Consider the following 23,046-nt stretch of genomic DNA (forward strand, 5'->3'; position numbering starts at 1 on the left):
GCCATCTGCACACTTTGCTCTTCCATCCACCTTTGTGTCATCTGTGAATTTTGACACACAACACTTGGTCCCAACTCCAAGTGCTTTGTAGTCAATGATAATATAGTCACTGTAGTAAAAAAACAAGGTTGTGAGTTTGCACAGAGCTAGCTCCCACAAAAATACAATTGTCCTCAAACAGCACAGTTTGTCACACTCACTCTGAGGGCAATACTGGGACTAGGCCATGGACAGCACGTCTCTCTGCCCCTTTATTCTCAAAGATGGTGCAGTTTTCTGTAGTTGAGGTGGGTGTGAGAATGAGCAGTCTGAGAAAATCTTGCACTGCATGTGCGTCGTGAGCAAACTGACTGCCTCACTTCTGATATTACACAGTGAGCGAACATTTGAACAAGGAGCAGGAAAGGCCATTCAGTCCCTTGAGTCTGCTCTGCCATTCAATAAGACCATGGCTGATGTAATAGTGATCACAAATCTGCATCCCACCTCCCCCCAATAACCTATCACCTCCTTCCTGTCAAATAGGAGGCAGAGAGTGGGGGTCAATGGGTGCTATTCGGATTGGCGGTTGGTGACTAGTGGAGTGCCCCAGGGGTCGGTGCTGGGGCCTCAGCTATTCACCATTTATATAGATGATCTGGAGGAGGGAACCGAGTGTAGGGTGTCGAAATTTGCTGATGACACCAAGATTGGGGGAACGGCAAATTGTGCGGAGGGTGTGGAGAGTCTGCAGAAGGATCTAGATAGGCTGGGCGAATGGGCCAGGAAATGGCAAATGGAATTTAATGTTGGCAAATGTGAGGTTGTCCACTTTGGTAGGAAGGATTATTACTTACGTGGCGAAAAACTGCAGCATGCGACGGTGCAGACGGACCTCGGGGTCCTTGTGCATGAGTCGCAAAAACCCAGCCTGCAGGTGCAGCAGGTGGTCAGGAAGGCGAATGGGATGCTGGTCTTCATAGCGAGGGGGATTGAATATAAAAGTAGGGAGGTCTTGCTGCGGCTATATAGGGCATTGGTGAGGCCGCAGCTGGAGTACTGTGTGCAGTTTTGGTCGCCGCACTTACGCAAGGATATTTTGGCCTTGGAGGGAGTGCAGAGGAGGTTTACTAGGCTGATACCGGAGTTGAGGGGGTTGGGCTATGAGGAGAGGCTGAATAAACTAGGCTTGTACTCATTAGAGTTTAGAAGAATGAGGGGAGATCTCATTGAGACGTATAAGATGATGAATGGGATGGATAGGATAGAGGTGGAGAGACTCTTCCCGCTCAGAAAGGACAGTAGGACTAGGGGGCACAGCCTCAAGATAAAGGGGGGGCGGTTTAGAACGGAGTTGAGGAAGAACTTCTTCACTCAAAGGGTGGTGAATCTCTGGAATTCTCTGCCCGTTGAAGTGGTGGAGGCTGCCTCGCTAAATATTTTTAAGACGCGGGTTGATGGGTTTTTGATAGGCAAGGGGATTAAGGGTTATGGGGAGAGGGCGGGAATGTGGAACTGAGCCACGACAGATCAGCCATGATCTTATTGAATGGTGGGGCAGGCTCGAGGGGCTAGATGGCCTACTCCTGCTCCTATTTCTTATGTTCTTATGTTCCTTCACAAAAATCTATTCAGTTCTGCCTTAAATATATTTAGACTCTGCCTCCATAACCTTTTCAAGGAGAGATTTCCAAAGACTCACGGCCCCCAGAGAGAAAGAATTTTGTCTCATCTTCATTTTAACTGGGCTACCTCTTATTTTAAAACAGTTACCTCCAGTTGTAGATTCTCCCACAAAAGGCAGCACCCTCTCCACATCCACCTTGTCAATGTCCCTCAGGATCTTGTATGTATCAAAAAGTGCTTCAATGGCTATGAAAGGCCTTGGGATTTTTAAGGCCTTGAAAGATGCCTATAAATGCAAGACTTATTGATGAGAGTTAAATGGCGAGAGGTGGGAGCAGCTTCATTGGAGCATTGATGCCGATATCATCCAATCGTACAAATTATTGCAGGTGGTGGAACAAGTTGAGAGAGTGGCTAATAAAATGATTAGTAAATGTCAGGTTATTCACTTTGGAAGCAAGAAGCTACATTGCCTGAATGGGTGTAAATTGGGAGAGGGGAGTGTGCAGAGGGACCTGGGTGTCCTTGTGCACCAGTCACTGAAGGTAAGCATGCAGGTGCAGCAGGTGGTAAAGAAGGCAAATGTATGTTGGCCTTCATTGTGAGAGGTTTTCAGTACAGGAGCAGGGATGTGTTGCTGCAATTATACAGGGCCTTGGTGAGGCCACACCTAGAGTATTGTGTACAGTTTTGGTCTCCTTTTCTGAGGAAGGATGTTCTTGCTCTCGAGAGAGCGAAGGTTTACCAGGCTGATTCCGGGGATGATGGGATGATGTATGAGGGGAGATTGACTAGGTTAGGATTCATTTTGCTGGAGTTCAGACAAATGAGGGGGATCTTATAGAGGCTTATAAAATTCTAACAGGACTCGACAGGGTCGATGCAGGGAGGATGTTCCCGATGGTGGGGAGAGTCCAGAACCAGGATCACAGTCTGAGGATTCAGGGTAGACCATTTAGCACGGAGTGGGGAGAATTTTTTTCACTCAAAGAGTGGTGATCCTGTGGAATTCATTACCACAGGAAGGAGTTGATGCCAAAATGTTGAATGTATTCAAGAGGCTGGATAGAGCACTTGGGGCAAATCCTGCTCGGGCACTCTGCACTGCAGTGTCAGAGTTTCATTCTGGTAAGTACACCCAAAAAACAGGTGGGAAATACTCTTGTTTTCTCACCAATTTGGCACTTAGTTTTTTTGTGAGAATCCCAGTGTTGTGACCTGTGGAGTAGTGGAAGAAGAGACAGACATTGCACTCCATCCATCCTGGTTATAACAAAATGCAAAGGGGTTTTGTTAAACTTTTGGAAATACTGCTCCAGCCTCAACAGGAGCATTACGTCCGGCTCTGGGCACTACATGTCAGGAATGAAGGAGCATTAGAGCAGGTACAGAAATGATTCACAAGAATGGTTCCAGGGATCAGGAACATACTTTAAGAAGGGTTGTTCTCCTTGGAGAAAAAGGGTCTGGACAGGGAGAATTTGTTCCTGTTGGCAGTAGGATCAAGAACTGAGGACATAGGAGAGCGGGCAAAAAAGTGGCAGATGGACAACAATGTGGAAAAGTGTGAGGTTGTGCACTTTGGAAGGAGGAATGGAGGCATAGACTATTTTCTAAATGGAAAAATGCTTAAGAAATCAGAAACACAAAAGGACTTGGGAGTCCTTGGTCAAGATTCTCTTAAGATTAACATGCAGGTTCAGTCGGCAGTTAGGAAGGCAAATGCAATGTTAGCGTTCATGTTGAGAGGGCTAGAATACAAGAGCAGGGATGTACTTCTGAGGCTGGATAAGGCTCTTTGTCAGACCCCATTTGGAATATTGTGAGCAGTTTTGGGTCCTGTATCTAAGAAGGATGTGCTGGCCTTGGAAAGGATCCAGAGGAGGTTCACAAGAATGATCCCTGGAATGAACAGCTTGTCATATGAGGAATGGTTGGGTCTGTACTTGTTGGAGTTTAGAAGGATGAGGGGGGATCTTATTGAAACTTACAGGATACTGCGAGGCCTGGAGAGAGAGGATGTTTCCACTAGCAGGAAAAACTAGAACCAGAGGGCACAACCTCAGGTTAAAGGGACGATCCTTTAAAACAGAGATGAGGAGGAATTTCTTCAGCCAGAGAGTGGGGAATCTGTGGAACTCTTTGCTGCAGAAGGCTATGGGTGCCAAATCATTGAGCGTCTTTAAGACAGAGATAGATAGGTTCTTGATTAATAAGGGGATTGGGATGTTCAGTGGGACTCGGCAGAATGGTTCGACACAGGCAAGAAGGGCCAAAAGGCCTGTTTCTGAGCTGTAATTTTCTATGGTTCTACGGGATCAGGTGTTATGGGGAAAAGCCAGGAGAATGGAGATGAGAAAAATATCAGCCATGATTGAATGGCGGAGTACTCGAAGGGCTGAGTGGCCTCATTCTGCTCTGACATCTTATGGTCTTATAGATTTAAGATAAATTGACAAAGGAAGCAAAGGGGACATGAGGGCAGACCTTGCACACAGTGAGGTCGCACAGAGTGCAGTACGGTCAGGTTCAATCAAGGGATGCAGAGAAGGGGAGTTGAATCATTATTTGAGAAGGTAAAATTTACAGGGCGATGGGGAAAAGTGGGTGGGTGGGAGGGAGAGGGAGGGGTGGTACAAGGTCAATTGCTCTGCAGAGGGCCAACCAGCATAGACACAATGGGCCAAATGGCCATCATCTGTGCTGTAGCCATTCTTTAATTCTATTCTATGGACTGACTTCTTTGTGATATAACAGTCTTCAGACATTCTGTATCTGTCATTGTTAAACTATAACATTTAGAATAAAGGCCACCCAATGGGGAACATCAGTCAGAACTGCCATCAAGACTTTCAATTATATCAAAGCTTGCCCAGGCACATCTGCAGACTACACCCAGGAACTCACTCCCGATTACTCCATTAGTCTCACACTGAGGGGTTAATGGGAGCAGCTTTCATGCTTTTCTACTCCCAGTGGATATCATCACAGTTCTGAAGGACAGAACAGAAGCTTAAATACATCCTTGCTGAGCTTTTTGATGACTCTAGGCAGACACAAGTTCAGATTCAGAGACTGAATCACATGTAGCGATCTCTTAAATCAGTAAAAGAAATCCCCAGTGACTTCTTTAAGCAGAGGGAGATTAAAAGAAATCGGAGATATCAGAACAGGTGTCCTGTGAAAAAATGGTGAACAATTCCAGCTCTAACAGTTTGAGAGAACAAAAATGGGCTCAGTGGAGACAGAGAGCAGCAAGCAGGGAGGAGTGGGAAATATAAAGATGTTACAGGGTGTGTTAGCGCTAATGTTTCATTAATCAGAGTTCATGTAACATTGAGAAGGCCAGAAATTCTTCAAATTGTTCTAACTGAGGTTTCCATCAGCCCAAACTTGTTACATGATTTGGACATCAATTTAATAAGGAAACAGAGGAAAGGTTATAGAGCACACAGCAGGATACAGCGTACACAGGATACAGCGTATAGGGCATACAATGTACAGAGGATACAGTGTGGGGGATACAGTGTACAGAGGATACAGTGTATGGGGACACAGTGCATAGGGGTAAGATTCAGTGAATGGGATGTGGCAGACACACTGGATGGGCACAGGCTGACTTTGGAGAAGGATATAGGATGTAGGGGGAGATATAATGCTGTGACAGTGATGAGAAGTACTACAGGCTGTGAGTTACTGTGAGACCATTGTGCAATTACTAAAATGTATTTGAATCCTGTTTCTCCGCAGTTTTTTTAAGCAGGGCTGTTTGTGTGTGTATCGTTGCTGTATAATGTGTTTGTTTTAAATCGGGGCCTTATGCAATGTCCTGGAGTTTTACAACCCTTTCAAACTGGAGGTTGATTGACAGCTCCAAGGTATCCAGAGCTCTTTGTGTTCAGTTTGTGAGAAGCTGTTGGATTGCAGACTGTAACCAGCATTTCTGTGTCTCACCCTGGTATTGGAAAGTTAGCTCATGGTGGTTGGCTAGCTCGTAACTATCATAGAATCCCTACAGTATAGAAGGAGGTCATTCAGCCCATCGAGTCTGCACCATCCCTTTAATCCTATGTATTTACCCTGATAATGCCCCTGACACGAAGGGCCAATTGAGCATGGCCAATCCACCTAAGCTGAACATTTTTGGAATGTGGGAGGAAACTGGAGCAACTGGAGGAAACCCACACAGACACGGGGAGAATGTGCAAACTCCACACAGTCAGCGACCCAAGCTGAGAATCGAACCCGGGTCCCTGGCTCTGTGAGGCAGCAGTGCTAACCCGCTGTGCTCTGTGCTGTCCCCTAGAGGCAAGCATGGTCTCTGTTTTTTGGAGTGTTGGCTGGACAAAAGCTATGGCCAGCTGTGGCTGTATCTCTACATCGAAATGTAAGCAGTTCCAGGATAGGGAAGTCAGAGTTTCAATTCTTTATCCAAATGACAAAGTCACAACAGGTGTTGCAAAACTGCAAGATCCAGCATCATGTGAGCAAAATTATTTGCTGTGTTAAACCTAGAATCCAGGTGTTTGTTTACAGGGATGCTTGTGTTGCAACAGTATTCATAGCTCTCTGAGAGACTCTGTCCACTCTCAGAGTGACTCTTTCCACCCTCAGTGACCCTGTCCACTCTCAGAGTGACCCTGCCCACTCCTGAAACCAGGTCGGTTGAGGCAGCCTTGAGGAGGAGTTCATAGAATGTATCTGCGATAGCTTCCTTGAACAGTACGTAATGGAACCTATGAGGGAGCAAGGTATTCTAGATCCAGTCCTCTGTAATGAGGCAGGAATAATTAATGATCTTACAGTTAGGGATCCCCTCGGAAGAAGCGATCACAGTATAGTTGAATTTAAAATACAGATGGAGCGTGAGAAGGTAAAATCCAATCCCAGTGTCTTGTGCTTAAGCAAAGGACACTACAAAGGGATGAGGCTTTGGCTAAGATAGACTGGGAGCAAAAGCTTTATGGTGGGACAATTGAGGAACAGTGGAGGACTTTCAAAGCGATCGTTCATAGTGCTCAGCAAAAGTATATACCAGTGATAAGGAAGGACTGTAGAAAAAGAGATAATCAGCCATGGATATCGAAGGAAATAAAGGAGGGTATCAAACTGGGAAATCTTCAAAGGTCAACAGAAAGCCAAGAAAAAAGCTTTAAAGAAAAGTAAGATAGATTATGAGAGTAAACTAGCTCAGAATATAAAAACATAGCAAAAGTTTCTACAAGTATATAAAACAAAAAAGAATGGATAAAGTAAACATTGGTCCTTAGAGGATGAGAAGGGGGATGTAATAATGGGAAATGAGAAAATGGCTAAGGCATTGAACAGATATTTTGTGTCGGTCTTCACAGTGGAAGACACAAATAACATGCCAAAAACTGATGACAGGAAGGCTGTGACAGGTGAGGTCCCAGAAACTATCATTATCACAAAAGAGGTAGTGTTGGGAAGTTAATGGGGCTAAAGGAAGACAAGTCTCCTGATGGAATGCACCCCAGTATACGAAGAGATGGCAGGAGAAATAGCAAATGCACCCGTGGTAATTTACCGAAATTGACTGGACTCTGGGGTGGTTCCCACAGATCGGAAAACTGCAAATGTGACACCACTGTTTAAAAAAGGAGATTGACAAAAGGCGAGTAACTATAGGAGATTAGCTTAACTTCTGTAGGAGGGAAAATGCTTAAATCTATCAGTAAGGAAGAAATAATGAGACTTCTGGATGACAATTGTCCCATTGGTAAGACACAGCATGGGTTCACAAAGGATAGATCATGTTTGACTAATTTGGTGAAATTCTTTGAGAACATTACATATGCGGTGGAGAATGGGGAACCTGTGGATATGGTGTATCTGGATTTCCAGAAGGCATTTGACAAGGTGCCACACCAAAGACTGCTACATAAGATAAAGGTGCACAGTGTTACGGGTAATGTGTTAGCATGGAGAGAGGATTGGTTAACTGACAGAAAGCAGAGAATGGGGGTAAATGGGTGTTTTTCTGGTTGGTGATCAGTGACTAGTGCTGTGCCTCAGGGATCAGTGTTGTGACCGCAATTGTTTACTATTTATATGATGACCAGGTGTAGTGTGTCAAAATTCACAGATGACACTAAGATGAGTGGCAGAGCAAAGTGTGCAGATGGCGCTGAAAGTCCGCAATGGGATATAGATAGTTTAAGTGAGAGGGCGAGGGTCTGGCAGATGGAGAACAATGTTGGTAAATGTGAGGTCATCCATTTTGGGAGGAATAACAGCAAAATAGACTATTATTTAAATGGTAAAAAATTGCAGCATGCTGCTGTGCAGAGGGACCTGGGTGTCCTTGTGCAGGAATCTCAAGTTGGTTTGCAGGTGCAGCGGGTAATTAAAAAGGCAAATGGAATTTTGTCCTTCATTGCTAGAGGGATGGAGTTTAAAAACAGTGAGGTTACATTGCAGCTGTATAAGGTGCTGGTGAGGCCACACCTGGAGTACTGTGTACAGTTTTGGTCTCCTTACTTGAGAAAGGATAGACTGGCTCTGGAGGGGGAGCAGAGGAGATTCACTAGGTTGATTCCGGAGTTGAGAGGTTTGGCTTCTGAGGAGAGACTGAGTAGACTGGGGCTATACTCATTGGAATTCAGAAGAATGAGGGGAAATCTTATAAAAACATATGAGATTATGAAGGGAATAGATAAGATAGAAGCAGGGAAGTTGTTTCCACTGGCGGGTGAAACTAGAACTAGGGGGCATGGCCTCAAAATAACAGGGAGCAGATTTAGGACTGAGTTGAGGAGGAACTTCTTCACACAAAGGGTTGTGAATCTGTGGAATTCCCTGCCCAGTGAAGCAGTTGAGGCCAAAATAGATAGATTATTGAACAGTAAAGGAATTAAGGGTTACGGTGAGTGGGTGGGTAAGTGGAGCTGAGTCCACAAAAAATCAGCCATGATCTTATTGAATGGTGGAGCAGGCTTGAGGGCCTACTCCTGCTCCTAGTTCTTATGTTCTTACGAATGACCCTGTCCACTCAGTGACCCTGTCCATATTTGGGATGTGTTACTATCCAATGGAATGATGTCAAACTCAGTTGCCAATTTTGACACGGGTCCAGCAATGAGTAGAACTGCTCAATCTCTAATTTTATTATCACTAATAAGCAAAAGTGTTGAAATGAATGAAGAAATTGGTTTTATTCCAGGTTGTCTGATTGTATCTCGGGAAAGAACCTTCACTTCCTGGATTCCAGGGTAAGTCTGGAGGTGTTCCCACCCTTAACACCAGAGTGAAGGGAGGGGGAGATCAGTTGGAACCCAGAGCGAGGACAGCACCCCGAACATGTGGCATTGACTGAGCTTGGGGCGTGAGACCAGGGGAAGGAGTGGAAGAGGAGAAAAAGCAGTTGGAAAGTTTGGAGAAAGCAGGCGGGCTAATGGGAGTGTGCCATCTGCTGCTTTCTGGATTAATTGGGCTGTGAGGGAGGGGAATTGGTTCAAACTGTTCCTCGAGTAATAAATGCAATCACAATGACTGACAGCTGGTGACTGGGAGGGACAGGATTGCTGGTCGGATGATGGAGTTTTCAGCTGGCAGCAATACGGTTGGTGATGGGAAAGCCAGCAATTCAAAAATGCCGACAATTCCAAAGATTATACATTCAACTTTGGCAAGCCAGACCTCACATTGGAGAGATAGTCAGGCAGAACCATGGCTAACCCAGGGCCAATCAGCTCAGCAGACATCAGTGTGTGTGTGTGCAAATTGACTGGTGTTTGGAGATGAGAGGCAGATGATAAATAGAAGTGAGGCAAAGCTGGAACTCTGAACAGACCACTACACATCAGGGATGAAGCATTGGGAAGGAGATAGCGCAGTGTAATCCGATAAAAGACTTCTAACAAGAAAGTGGTGAGATTGTAGAATGTAGAAGATGAAAGTTTTGAGGTAAACAGCATGCCCACATTTATCACTAAATAACACAAGTAAAATCATTGAATCCCTACAGTGCAGGAGTGGGCCATTCTGCCCATCTAGCCTGCGCAGACCACAATCCCAGCCAAGCCTTAGTCCCATACATTTATCCTAGCTAGTCCTCCTAACACTGAGGGACAATTTAGCACGGCCAATCAACCTAACCTGCACACCTCTGGATTGTGGGAGGAAACCGGAGCATCCGGAGGAAACCCACACAGACACAGGGAGAACGTGCAGACTCCACACAGACAGTGACCCAAGGCCAGGACTGAACCAGGGTCTCTGGCGCTGTGAGGCAGCAATGCTGACTGCTGTGCCACCGTGCCACACACAAGGGAGAAAGAAATGGAAGGATGTGTTGATGCTATCTTAGCTTGAAACAATTAAACTAACTTGATGGGCCAAATGTCCTCCTTCTGCATTGTACAATTCTAAACTAATCAAACCAAGGGACAAATCACAAGAGCAGTCCCTTAAAGGGACACCGTATCAAACATCAACAAATTGCGGAGGAAACTTAAAACATCAAACCAAACTGTGATTAATGAGCTCAGTACGCCACCTCAGCCCCCACTGTGCCCACCAAGCATGGAAAGACCAAACTGCAGTAAGATGTCTCGAACACCAGGTTGAAGACCTGTGTTGTGAGACTTCTTACTGTGTTTACCCCAGTCCAACGCCAGCATTTCCACAACAAGACCAACTGTGCCAGTGAACTACATGTTCTCCCTCTCCCAGGACACCCTGTCACACACTTAGCTGCAGAAGAGGGACGGACAGTAAGCTGGAATGACCCTCTCGGTCGCCCACCACTGGGAATCAGAAACAAAACAAAACATGCTGGAAAATCTCAGCAGGACTGACAGCTTCTGTGTGGAGAGAATAGAGCCAAAGTCTGGATGACCCTTCCTCAGAGTGCTTTTCTCTCCTCATAGATGCTGCCAGACCTGCTGAGATTTTGCAGTATTTCCTGTTGGTGAGGCCCAGAGCAGGTTCATGAGAAGGGCCTTCCTCATTCCCCACCCCTCTCTGCACTGGGTGCTCCGAGATCAGGAGTGTGGCACTGAAGTGTAGACAAAGCTCTAATGAAAGGTTTTTTTAAATAACTGAAAAGACGATGTACGCTATTACAACTTCTAAACAAAGAGTCCGCAGCATCAACACAGCCGCAAGAATGCGGGCATCTTAGGAGTGTGTGAAAGGACACATTGGACTTCTGTAAACCACACCCCCCCACCACAAGTCCCAGTGGTAAGGGGGAGAGAGCTCCCACATAGACACATCTTTACCAGGGACCTCCATCACTGGATGGCAACCAGGCGAGGATATGTTAATAGTGCCAGTATCTTACCATTGTACAGGCCTAAAGGCAATGACTTTGTGAAGAATTGCATTGTGGAACAAGTGATGGCTGTTGGTACATGTAGAATGGGGACACCTGGCCCACTGAGGGAAATAGGAACTGGGAGAGTCTCTGACTTGCCATTGCTGTGTCAGAAATCAACTTGTTTGAAGGTATAGGCAAGTTTCAGACCCAGTCTTCCTCAACATAGAATTACTGGAATGAGCAGATAAGTTTAGGTGAAGGAGGATGGGGGGGATGGAACACAAACACTAGCATGGAGTCGTTGGCATGTTACTGTTCTGTAATTGTAACTGCTGCCCTGCCACCAGAGTGGGTACAGCAATCTCATTTTAACCACACAGTCCAGTAAAAAAGCCATTCACATACCTACACTGTGATAAAGAAACTTCACTGCAGCATTTCTGCTCAACAAACACCTTGCACTGTTCAGCAAGCAAGGAATAAAACACTCAGAGTTATAGAAGTTTTCAGCATGGAAACAGGCCCTTCAGCCCATGTTGCCCAGTTTTTGCCACTAACCTAGTCCCAATTGCCTGTGTTTGGCCTATATCCCTCTGTACCCAATTTAGACATGTAACTGTCCAAATGCTTTTTAAAAGATAAAATTGTACCTGCCTCTACTACTATCTCTGGCAGCTCGTTTCAGACACTCACCTAGTGTAGACTCCCCTACCCTTGGGACAAGATATTGACTATCTAGCTGATCTACGCTCATCATTACTTTATAGACCTCTATAAGATCATCCACAAGCCTCTTATACTTCAGGGAAAAATGTCCCCGTCTATCCAGCCTCTCCTTATGACTCAAATCACCAAGTCCTAGTGCATCCTAGTAAATCTTTTCTGCACTCTTTCTAATTTAGTAATATCCATTCCAGAATTGCACACAGTATTCCAAGTGTGGCCTTACCAATGTCTTGTACAACTTCAACAAGACGTCCCAACTCCTGTATTCAATATTCTGACCAATGAAACCAAGCATGCTGAATGCCTTCTTCTCCACTCTGTCCACCTGTGACTCCACTTCCAAGGAGCTATGAACATGTACCCCTAGATCTCTTTGTTCTGTAACTCTCCCCAATGTCCTATCATTAACTGAGTAAGTCCTGCCCTGGTTCAATCTACCAAAATGCATCACCTCGCATTTATCTAAATTAAACTCCATCTGCCATTCGTCAGATCACTGGATCAAGTTCCCGATGCAATCCGAGATAACCTTCTTTACTGTCTACTATGCCACCAATCTTGGTGTCATCTGCAAGCTTATTAACCATGCCTCCTATATTCTCATCCAAATTTTTAATATAAATGACAAATAACAGTGGGCCCAGCACTGATCCCTGAGGCACACCGCTGGTCACAGGCCTCCAGTTTGAAAAAACAACTCTCTATAACCACCCTCTGGATTCTGTCAAGAAGCCAATTTTGTATCCATTTAGATACCTCACCCTGGATCCTGTGAGATTTAACTTTATGCAACAACCTACCACGCAGTACCTTGTCAAAGGCCTTGCTAAAGTCCATGTCGACAACATCAGCTGCACTGCCCTCATCTACCTTCTTGGTTACCCCTTCAAAAAACTCCATTAAATTTGTGAGACATGATTTTCCAAAAATCAATCACACTGGTGACAGCTCCCTCACTGGAACCTCTGCTGTCCCCTAAGGATCCATGCTCTATCCCCTCCTGTTTCACACCTCCATCACATCATCTACTGTGTCAGTTTTCACTGTACACTGAGGGTACCCCACTCTATCTCACCATCACCATTGTCTACCTGACATCCAGACATTAAATCAGCTGAAATTTCCTTCAATGAAATATTGGAAAGACTGAAGCCACAATTCTCATCCCTGTCCCAACTCCATTTCTGAGTTCTTGGTTTCATCTCTCTCTCACTTTCAGCAGTCGGAAATTAGTTCTTTTGTTTGCGACCTTGCTTTTATATTTGATCCTCAGTCCAACACATTGTCATACTGCTCCCACTTGCTCCACGCTCTCACTTTGCTCCCGTTCCAGCTCATTAGCTGTTGAAAGCTTCATCCTTGCTCCCTCTAAATCTGACTATTCCAATGACCTTGCCCCCACGTTCTAACCCACTGCCACTTTAAACACATCCAAAATCCTGCTGCCAGTCTGTGAGCTCACACCAAATCCCTTCCCCCATTTGAAGGGAGAGAATGTTAAAATCAGGATGTAACTCAACAGGCAGTCAGTTTAGGTCAGGGGACACTCGGAATTTTTTATACATACATTCCTGGAATGTGAGCCTCGCTGGAAAGGCCAGCAGTTGTTGCCTATCCTTAATTACCCGTGAGAAGGCCAAGAAGCACATCAGAAATATAAACTGAGGTTGTTTTATAAAGCTCTCTTGCATGTCTCCCTCCCATCACCCCCACTGGCACCAGTCATAAACACAGCGTGATGCAATGTCTTGTCTAAATAACGCTGCCCGGCTCCTCCACGACCCTCCTTAACACACAGCACTTTAACCAAACCTGTATTCAACCTTCCTAAAGTCTCCTTCATCAGCTTGGCATCAATTTCTGTTTGATTATCTCTCTGTGAAGCACCTTGGGATGTTCTTCAACATTAAAGACATTATATAAATTGCGAGTTGTTGTTGATGTTATTGGCAGCTTTTATAATGAGGATAGGATATGTAACTGAGAGAATGTTATAATTATGAGTTTTATAATGAGGGTAGGACACCCAGGGGTCTTTAGTAATGAAAGATTAATTCCAGCATACTGCAGGGACTGACCCTGGAGAGAAAGCAGCAGAGCAGTAAACAAAATTGTTCTTTTTTAATTTTCTTTGAAGATTTTCTTTATTAGCCATGAAAGTATTGGACATGGGAAAAGGGGCTGTTCCATTGACACTCAAGAAGCAGCCAATCAGTAACACAGACTATTTAATTTCCGATTGGTGTGGGGCGCAGCACAGGTGACCAATAATGACAGCGTGGGGCAGAGGGCACGGGGCAGTCACAGAATCTGCTGAAATACTTTCAACAAAAGAATAAAACATTTGATAGACAAGAAAAAGATTAACTTTACATGACTCATTTACCCCACTACACCTTCATGGATATATACAGATTCATAAGGATAACACAAGTTACAAAATCTACCTTATACGTTAATGTTTTAGAGAACTATTCAGTCCATGTAAACAAAAAGATGACCTGTGGTCAGATACACCACACTCTGAAACTAAATGGCAGGTGCCACCCAAATAACTTCTATGGATTTCTCATTAATTCTCCCCAGAGGCTTGTCAAACTATGAGTCATCAGTCTTACAGATGGTCTGTCTTTTAACTTGAGTTTCTAATCTCCACTCTTGAAGAACTTGCTCCCAAACTATGCATTCATCTGGATATCTTTAACAAGGATCAACTTCAGTCTCTCCTTTTGATGTTCTGCACCCCGCCCCTCCCCTGGATCACCATGTGATTTCAAGTTTCACCTTCCATGCTGTCAGATATTTCGCCATACTAACAGAACACCACTGCCTTGTCCACCCGTAGTAAAGAGCTACACACCTTTGGTTGTCTCCTTAGATTTTCTGGTTTTTTGCAAGCCCACTTTGTTCCAAGTTTGGTTCTAACAGCTTCCTCTCTTTATGCTTGGAGTCTTACTCTACTCTTCACTTTTGACTTTATTCCTTTGAGATATTTTAGGAGTTTGATACAACAGGGTTAAGAGTCAACCACATTACTGTGGGTCTGTAATTATATATAGACCTGATAGATCAGGATAGCAGATTCCCTTCCTGGTGACTTACTTTCAATTCTTACTGTTAATTTCAGATTTTTTAATTGAATTTAAATTTCACTGTGTGTCATAGTGAGATTGAACCCACGCCTCTAGAGCATTAACCCCACCCTCTTCCCCCGGATTACTAGTCCAGTGACAAAGCCACTGTGCCACTACCTTCTAGGTTAACACTGTATGTGCCAGATTCCCCCCAAATCTTTATCCAACGTATTTCAGATTATTCTAATTTATTGTATTTGCATTCTTATTTCCATCTTCATCTCCTCATTTCAAGTCTCTGGGGGGGATTTTCGGGACGCACTCGCCCCGAGACTGGAAAACCCTGCCTGAGGTCAATGGGCCTCTGCATGGTCCGTAACACGCTGGCAACAATTCCTGTGGTGGGGGGGGGGGGGGGGGGGATGGGAAAGTTCCGCCCTCTGAATCTCCATAGATCCAGTTGGTCTGGAAGCCTTCAAACTCTTCCCTAAGTCATTCACAGCGCTGTAGGAGGAATGGTGGACCCTGTCCTCGCAGGTAAACTCTGTTGATTGGGGGATTGTCCTGACGTTTGACATCTATTCATCCTCCTTTTTGGTTTGCTCTTTGCTGGTTTGTCAGTTGTGGTGATGGTTATTCCATCATTTCTCCCTTTTTGTTTCTGGGGTGGTGATTGGCTTAGCACCTTTTCCTCTTCTCTCACCTCCTGGCTCACTGCCATGTGTGTGGAAGGTCATGTTTCAGCAATGGGATCTTCATTCCCATTTATTCACAACTTTTAGGGATTTGTTGATCATTTTCCTCATTCCCAGCAGTTTGTTGAGATGATGAATTTTTTATTCAGCTCAGCAGTTGAGTTTTTGTTTCAGAGTTTTCTGCAGAACTCTTTTATACGTTTCACAATTTCACCTGGACCCTCAGTTCCAGTTCCAATCTTCCTTCCGTGTTTACCGATTACTCCTTTGACTCTTTCAATCCACCATCAGATCCTCAATCCGTTCCACAGAATTCTCCTGTTTTTAAAGTCTGGATTTGCTGTTTGACGCTGGGCATCTCATCCTTCAGGAATGTTCACCTTGGATCAAAGTTCAAGAACTGTCTCAGTTCTGGTTGTTAATGCAGTGTTCTGATTGGTCACCAATTCCTTCTCCTGTTCCCGACATTTTAAACAATGCTTCCAGAGATTTCTGACCTTTGAAGTTCCGCACGTTTTAATTAGATATTCATTTTTGTTGATCTTTTTCACAAGTTCACCACTTCAGCATTTCAAATCCTTTTTCAAGTGTTTTATTTTGTGTGAGCAAGATTCCAATATTCTCTATAGTTCTTGCTTTTCCTTATCAGACGTATCTGTCACGTGTGAAAGTTGATTCTCTACATGGATGGGTTTTTCTGGACTGATGGAATTTCTCTCTTTGCTCTTGTTTGAGCTCACACTCCAATTGTGCTTCTGATCAGTGTTTTTGAGACTCCTCACATTCTTCTATAGGAATGCCCACTTTCTCTTGCCACTCCCTGTTCTTGATTTTCACCTCTTCACAAATCTCCTTGGAAAAATCAGCTGGAATCTTATCACCCCGCCCTCCACAGGGATCGGAGCGGGCGAGGGGTGCACAATGGGAAGGTCTATTGACTTCGGGTGGGATTTTATGGTTTTGTGATGAGCAAGGCTGTAAAATCTCCCCTGGAATGTTTTTTCAGGTTTTCTTCAAATGTACAACCATTTTCTTCAGCTTTGGATCCTGTTTCTTATTTCCCTGCGACACCTCAGAAATCTATCTGTTCAGTTTAGTTCCTTGATGGTTTTAGTACCTTATGCATTTCCAAAGATATGTACTCGACTTGAATCTTGAGTTTCAATCTTCCAATTCAGTTCTGATAGAAACATTTTTCAACCTTATTTTACTTTTGCAGGATTTGTTAATTTTAGGTTCCATCAGATAGCTTTCCTTCACTCATAGCCAGCTGCTCACTCCACACTGTCACTTGCTGCTGCAATTTAGATAATGTCTCAAGATTTTCAAAACGATATATTTTTGAGACTTCTGGAACATTCCCAGCCTTTCTGGTGCCCGTGTGTAATTTGCGTGAGTATCCCCTATCCCTTTGTGCTTTCTATGCCTCTTTTTAAGCTCTGAGTACTCCACAACTTGAAGGTTAATATATTCATCAAAGGCTTTTAATGTTTCATTGCAGCTAGTTTAGGTTTCATCATCATATTACAATAAATAGGATTACCTCATCACTAAGTTCACCTGATGAGTATAAAACATATTAATTGGACTTATTCTAAATTTCTATTTGGAGCTGATTTCTGTTCTCCATGAAGTCCTGTTTTCCATTAACTTTAGACCCTGAATAAGTCCAAACTGATTTAGAAAGTTGGATTTTTGATCCATGGCAGACTAACCTTTCAGAAGGAGTTAAAATTCAAGATGGTGTCACTGTTTGAAGATAAATCATATCAAAAAGATTTGAAGTGCTGAGCAAGCGTGAAAATGGGAGTGTTTCAGACCCAATTTTACGGCAAGAGAAAAAAATCAATTGTTATGACACCTAGGAAATAAAATGAGGCAACGTGTGATCGTCACCAGTAGGGAAAGTGATCGGAATGCGATCTGGATGCACTAATCATATATAAATTAACTAATAGATATTTAAATCAGCCCCACGCGTTTCCCAGACATGAGGCCAGTTATGTCAGTTTGACAGGACTGGTAATAGCGTGAGAGGCAAGAAACTGAGTGCAAACTTGGTCTTTTGCCTCTGTCGAGATCTTACCGTCTTGCCACACTGATGGACTGGTGAGCCGGTAAGATTGCTGCCAAAGGATTTACCTGCTCATGCCAGTTTAGGTGGACTCCTGCTGAAAAGATGCTCACACTAAGCTGTGAGAAAAGCTGACTGGATTTCCTGAGTGCAGCTTCTCCATTACAGCACTATGCTTTCATAAGAACATAAGAACATAAGAAATAGGAGCAGGAGTAGGCCATCTAGCCCTTCGAGCCTGCCCCACCATTCAATAAGATCATGGCTGATCTGTCGTGGCTCAGTTCCACTTTCCCGCCCTCTCCCCATAACCCTTAATCCCCTCTCTTATCAAAAACCCATCAACCCGCATCTTAAAAATATTTAGCGAGGCAGCCTCCACCACTTCAACGGGCAGTGAATTCCAGAGATTCACCACCCTTTGAGTGAAGAAGTTCCTCCTCAACTCCGTTCTAAACCGCCCCCCCTTTATCTTGAGGCTGTGCCCCCTAGTCCTACTGTCTTTTTTGAGTGGGAAGAGTCTCTCCACCTCTATCCTATCCATCCCATTCATCATCTTGTACGTCTCAATGAGATCTCCCCTCATTCTTCTAAACTCTAACGAGTACAAGCCTAGTTTATTCAGCCTCTCCTCATAGCTCAACCCCCTCAACTCCGGTATCAGCCTAGTAAACCTCCTCTGCACTCCCTCCAAGGCCAAAATATCTTTGCGCAGGTGCGGCGACCAAAACTGCACACAGTACTCCAGCTGCGGCCTCACCAATGCCCTATACAGCTGCAGCAAGACCTCCCTACTTTTATATTCAATCCCCCTCGCTATGAAGGCCAGCATCCCATTCGCCTTCCTGACCACCTGCTGCACCTGCAGGCTGGGTTTTTGCGATTCATGCACAAGGACCCCGAGGTCCCTCTGCACCGTCGCCTGCTGCAGTTTTTCGCCCCGTAAGTAATAGTCCTTCCTACCATTCTTCCTACCAAAGTGGACCACCTCACACTTGCCAACATTAAATTCCATTTGCCATTTCCTGGCCCATTCGCCCAGCCTATCTAGATCCTTCTGCAGACTCTCCACACCCTCCGCACAATTTGCCGTTCCCCCAATCTTGGTGTCATCAGCAAATTTCGACACTCTACACTCGGTTCCCTCCTCCAGATCATCTATATAAATGGTAAAAAGCTGAGGCCCCAGCACCGACCCCTGGGGCACTCTACTAGTCACCAACCGCCAATCCGAATAGCACCCGTTGACCCCCACTCTCTGCCTCCTATTTGACAACCAATCCTCTATCCACGCTAACACCCTACCCCCAACTCCATGTCCCCTGACCTTCTGCAATAACCTCTTGTGAGGCACTTTGTCAAACGCCTGAAACTTTCGAATTGTGAAAGCATCCAATCCTAATCTTTGCTGGTCTTTAAAGTGGATTCTTTCATAGCAATTCTTCCAAATTAAGTTATTAATTCTTCTTTCCTTTTTGGGGGGAGTTTGGGTATTGTGTGTTCAGATACTGCCTTGGGAATCTGTTTTTTCTGACAGTTATTAATTGGCAGTTTCTGACATTGAATTATTTCATACTTTTCAGGATCTGGTGCATCCTGAAATTTCAAACGTTTAGCTCACCGCTGCTGAGTTTGCTGGCCCTGCACTCTGGCAATTGAAGCTGGACTTTAGAGGGATTCTATGGAGTCTTCTGCTGCAGCCAGGAATTTAGAATTTCTGACTTCAACTTCCAAGCCTTTCTTTGGAGCTTTTCCCTTGCGATTTTCTTCTGTGTGCCTCCTTCTTGAGCTTTCCTTTGGGTCAGAATGCTTCATTGAAGTTTTCTTTACTCTTTCAGGATTTTAATCTTTCCCTTCACTTGCAGCAAGGTTTAGTTTCACTGCTACCATGTTTTGGGCAGTTGGACATCATTCACTAGGTCTCAATGAAGGTTTCATAGTCTTTAGTAGGTTAACTGTATGTATTTATTTACCAGAAGAACTTTGTACATATTGAGTAAACGAGCTCGGAGCTGCCTCCAGGCTTGTTCATGCACATGGTTCTGTTCAACAATAACTGACTCCTGGATACTAGTTCTCTTACATCACTACGTGGGTGACACTGTACTAAGTCCCATGATAATCCGGTATATACCAGACCCTTGCAACAGATAACTCTTGTAGGATGTAACAGAGATAGTTATCATGCTGAGGTGATTAATTCAGATTGGGAGTGTAATAGAAAGTGGTGGGTCATTACAACACTGTGAGTGATATAACTAAGCAATAAGGCCTTGTTAACATCGTTCTAGTACACTCAACAAAGGAGACAATAGTTCTGCAGGATATCATGATAGGAATCGATGCATTATATTTGCCAACATTCTGGAAGACTGAAAGCTGTCCTTCAAACATTTCATTACAAACACAATAAACACACCAATGGATCACGTTTTGTTCAGAATATTGCAGAACAGAATCAGGAGTTTCACTCACCTTTAGTTTTGGTCTTCGTTGCAGCCACTGGGAGAACAAAGAGCGAGAGCAATGGGTGAAAAAAACAGAGACGATGAGTTAGAATGATGTTTATTTAGTGAAAGCACAAAGAAACTGTACCCCCAATAACTGCACTGACTGCCAGGCAGCGTCACATTCATTACAGAGTGGGTACAATTCCCTTGACACTCTTTCTTAGAAGCAAGCAACTATATTAGATGGAACAGGGTACACATCACACAATAGTTTAACTAACGTTGCTTCAATAACCCCATCAGTGGTGGAACAAGACTGAGCTCGATCGAGCTTGTTGGGTAATGATGTTAAAAGGAGGCGGAACAAAGGTGGACAAATGAGGTTGAGGAATAGACGAGCATAGTCTGACTGAATGGCAGAACTTGAGGGCTGAATGGCCTCCATCTGTTCCAATAACTTTGAAACACACACACGCACACTCACTCACACCCATATGTACACACACACACACACACACACACGCGCACATTCACACTGTCACACATTATCTCACACATTCATATATACACATTTACTCATATACACACACTCTCACATACACTAACACACTCACATACATACACACACACACTCACACTCACATGGACACACACACATGCTCACACTCCAAATAAATGTAGTTGAGAGTCAACCACATTACTGTGGTTCTGGAGTCACATGTAAGCCAAACTGGGGTAAGGACAGCAGATTTCCTTCCTTAAAGGACATTAGTGAACCAGATGGGTTTTTCCAACAATCGACAATGGTTTCATGGTCATCAATAGATTCTTAATTCCAGATATTTTTTATTGAATTCAAATTCCATCATCTGTTGTGGTGGGATTCGAACTCCAGTCCCCAGAACATTAGCTGAGTTTCTGCATTAATAATCTGGTGATAATACCACTAAGCCATCGCCTTCCCAAAAAAAAATCTCATTGTCTCAGTCCACACTTGATGAGGTCATTTTATATCATATTAGGTTTCATAGTAAAAACTCACAAACATTAATTTGAAAATGAAAACTAGAAAGACAGAATATTAGTTTATTTGCATAATGTATTTATCATGGGTTAGCTCCTTCATTTAAATAAGCAAGAAAGGAATATTATACAAACATCTTAATTATTTGTCATTGACATCAGGAGGTGCAATTTGAGAATGAGGCGAAGAGTGAAGGAGTTGAGTGATTTGTTTGTTTGTTTTAGTCACAGTGATTAATGCTGACTAGGTTTCTGCAAGAACTCCTGAGCATTCTTCAAATAGTGCCAGGGTTTCTTTTACATCTACCTCAGCAACAGATATGCAGAGAAATGGCACCTCTGACCATGCAGCACTTCCTCCGAACTGTACAGAACTGCCTGGATTCTGTCCTTAAGCTACAAATGACAATTCATACCCACAGGAGAGAGTGCGACCAAACAGGTGAGGTGAAGATTATCACTTCCTATTTCAGGAGATACTAACTTTATAACTAAGTATAGTTTCAGCCTCTCCCAACCTCCGTGTAAACTCTATCTACATGAAGCCCAGTCTATCATGCAAACCAGCCTCCCATCCATTGACTGTCTACACTTCCCGCTGCCTCGGCAAAGCTGCCAGCATAATTCAGGACCCCACGCACCCCGGACGTTCTCTCTTCCACCTTTTTCCATGGGTAAAAAGATACAAAAGCTGAAAACATGTACCAACTGACTCAAGAACAGCTTCTTCCCTGCTGCCATCAGACTTTTGAATGGATCTACCTCACATTTAGTTATCTTTCTCTACACACTAGCTATGACTGTAACATGAGTTGGAGATGCCGGTATTGGACTGGGGTGGGTGCAGTAAGAAGTTTGAGAACACTAGGTTAAAGTCCAACAGGTTTATTTGGAATCACAAGCTTTCAGAGCGCTGTTCCTTGACTCACCTGATGAAGGCGCTCTGAAAGTTCACGATTCCAAATAAACCTGTTGGACTTTAACCTGGTGTTGTGAAACTTCTTACCATGACTCTAACACCACATGCTGCATTCTTATGTTTCCTTCTCTATGAACAGTATGCTTTGTCTGTTTAGCACGCAAGAAACAATATTTTTCACTGTATGTTAACACATGTGACAGTGATTAATCAAGTCAAGTGGGATCACAGATTAATTCATGCACTGTGTTCACTGATTTTGAACTGAAGTCAGTAAAAGTTCAGCTAAACTTCATTACAAATTATAAACAAGACACCTCTTGATGAGGAAAGCACCTGACACACCGGCCAGGAGTTTACCATCGCATTGCACCCGCTTTCAGACGCAAAGCAGCCATAAAGTGGGGCATAAAGCGATTAGCGTGGGTTTTCACAACCGGCACCATTTTATGAGTGCCAGATTTCGGGTGCAGTCAACCTCTTGCTGGAAATGGGTGAGAGGCAGGTTAATTTATTGAAATTTATTTAAAGAAGCACTGATATGTCATTAGTGAGTCGAGCACTCAATCGTCTGGGCTTGCCTGCCTTTATGATCTGACTGGGAAAGGTCATCACTAGTGAGGAACAGACACGCTTCCCATGAAGAGGGAGCAGGCGATTTGGTCTCTCTGGTGGAACTGGAGGCAATTGAGGCCCCCCAAGCAGACCAAGGGCAATGGGTGCCCCTTGGACAGTACTAAATGAGCAGTGCCATCCTTGCACCTGAGCAATGCCAGCCTGGCACCTGGGCAGTGCCACCCTGGCATGTGGGCAATGCCCACCTTTGGAGAGAATTCCAAGGAGGTATCTTCAAAGCTGGAGATTGTAAATCATCATGAGAAAGTTTCAGTGAGATTAATTGATTTAGAGTGGGACTAACAGCTGGGTGGATTGTGGAGAAATCCATGGAAGCAGTTTTGGTTTCATCTGCAGTGTGGTGTGTCCAACTACAGTGCATCTGTTAATTTGCATGTACCTTGTACTTACGCCGAGTGTTAGAGTGCAAGATAATTATGGTAAATTGGTTTATTTTTCTGAACTAGGCAGACAGTAGCACAGCAGTTGGCACTGCTGCCTCAGAGTGCCAGAGATTCAGGTTCAATTCCAGGCTTGGATCACTGTCTGTGTGAAGTCTGCACATTCTCCCCGTGTCTGTCT

The 23,046-nt window shown here is 44.1% G+C and overlaps 1 protein-coding gene across 1 annotated transcript in view; it reads right to left on the minus strand.

The window, feature by feature from the left end:
• The window catches only part of LOC145353476 (cell adhesion molecule 2-like), a 1,377,372-nt gene that overhangs the window by 192,982 nt on the left and 1,161,344 nt on the right, over positions 1 to 23,046 (minus strand). Inside the window, exon 2 of the mRNA XM_080204272.1 lies at positions 19,933 to 19,959. Within this exon, the coding sequence (XP_080060398.1) occupies positions 19,933 to 19,959 (27 nt within the window). The remainder of the gene's footprint in view (positions 1 to 19,932; positions 19,960 to 23,046) is intronic.

Source organism: Carcharhinus amblyrhynchos, chromosome 15, assembly GCF_965287045.1.
Source record: "Carcharhinus amblyrhynchos chromosome 15, sCarAmb.v2.hapA, whole genome shotgun sequence".
NCBI classification, from domain to species: Eukaryota; Metazoa; Chordata; class Chondrichthyes; order Carcharhiniformes; family Carcharhinidae; genus Carcharhinus; species Carcharhinus amblyrhynchos.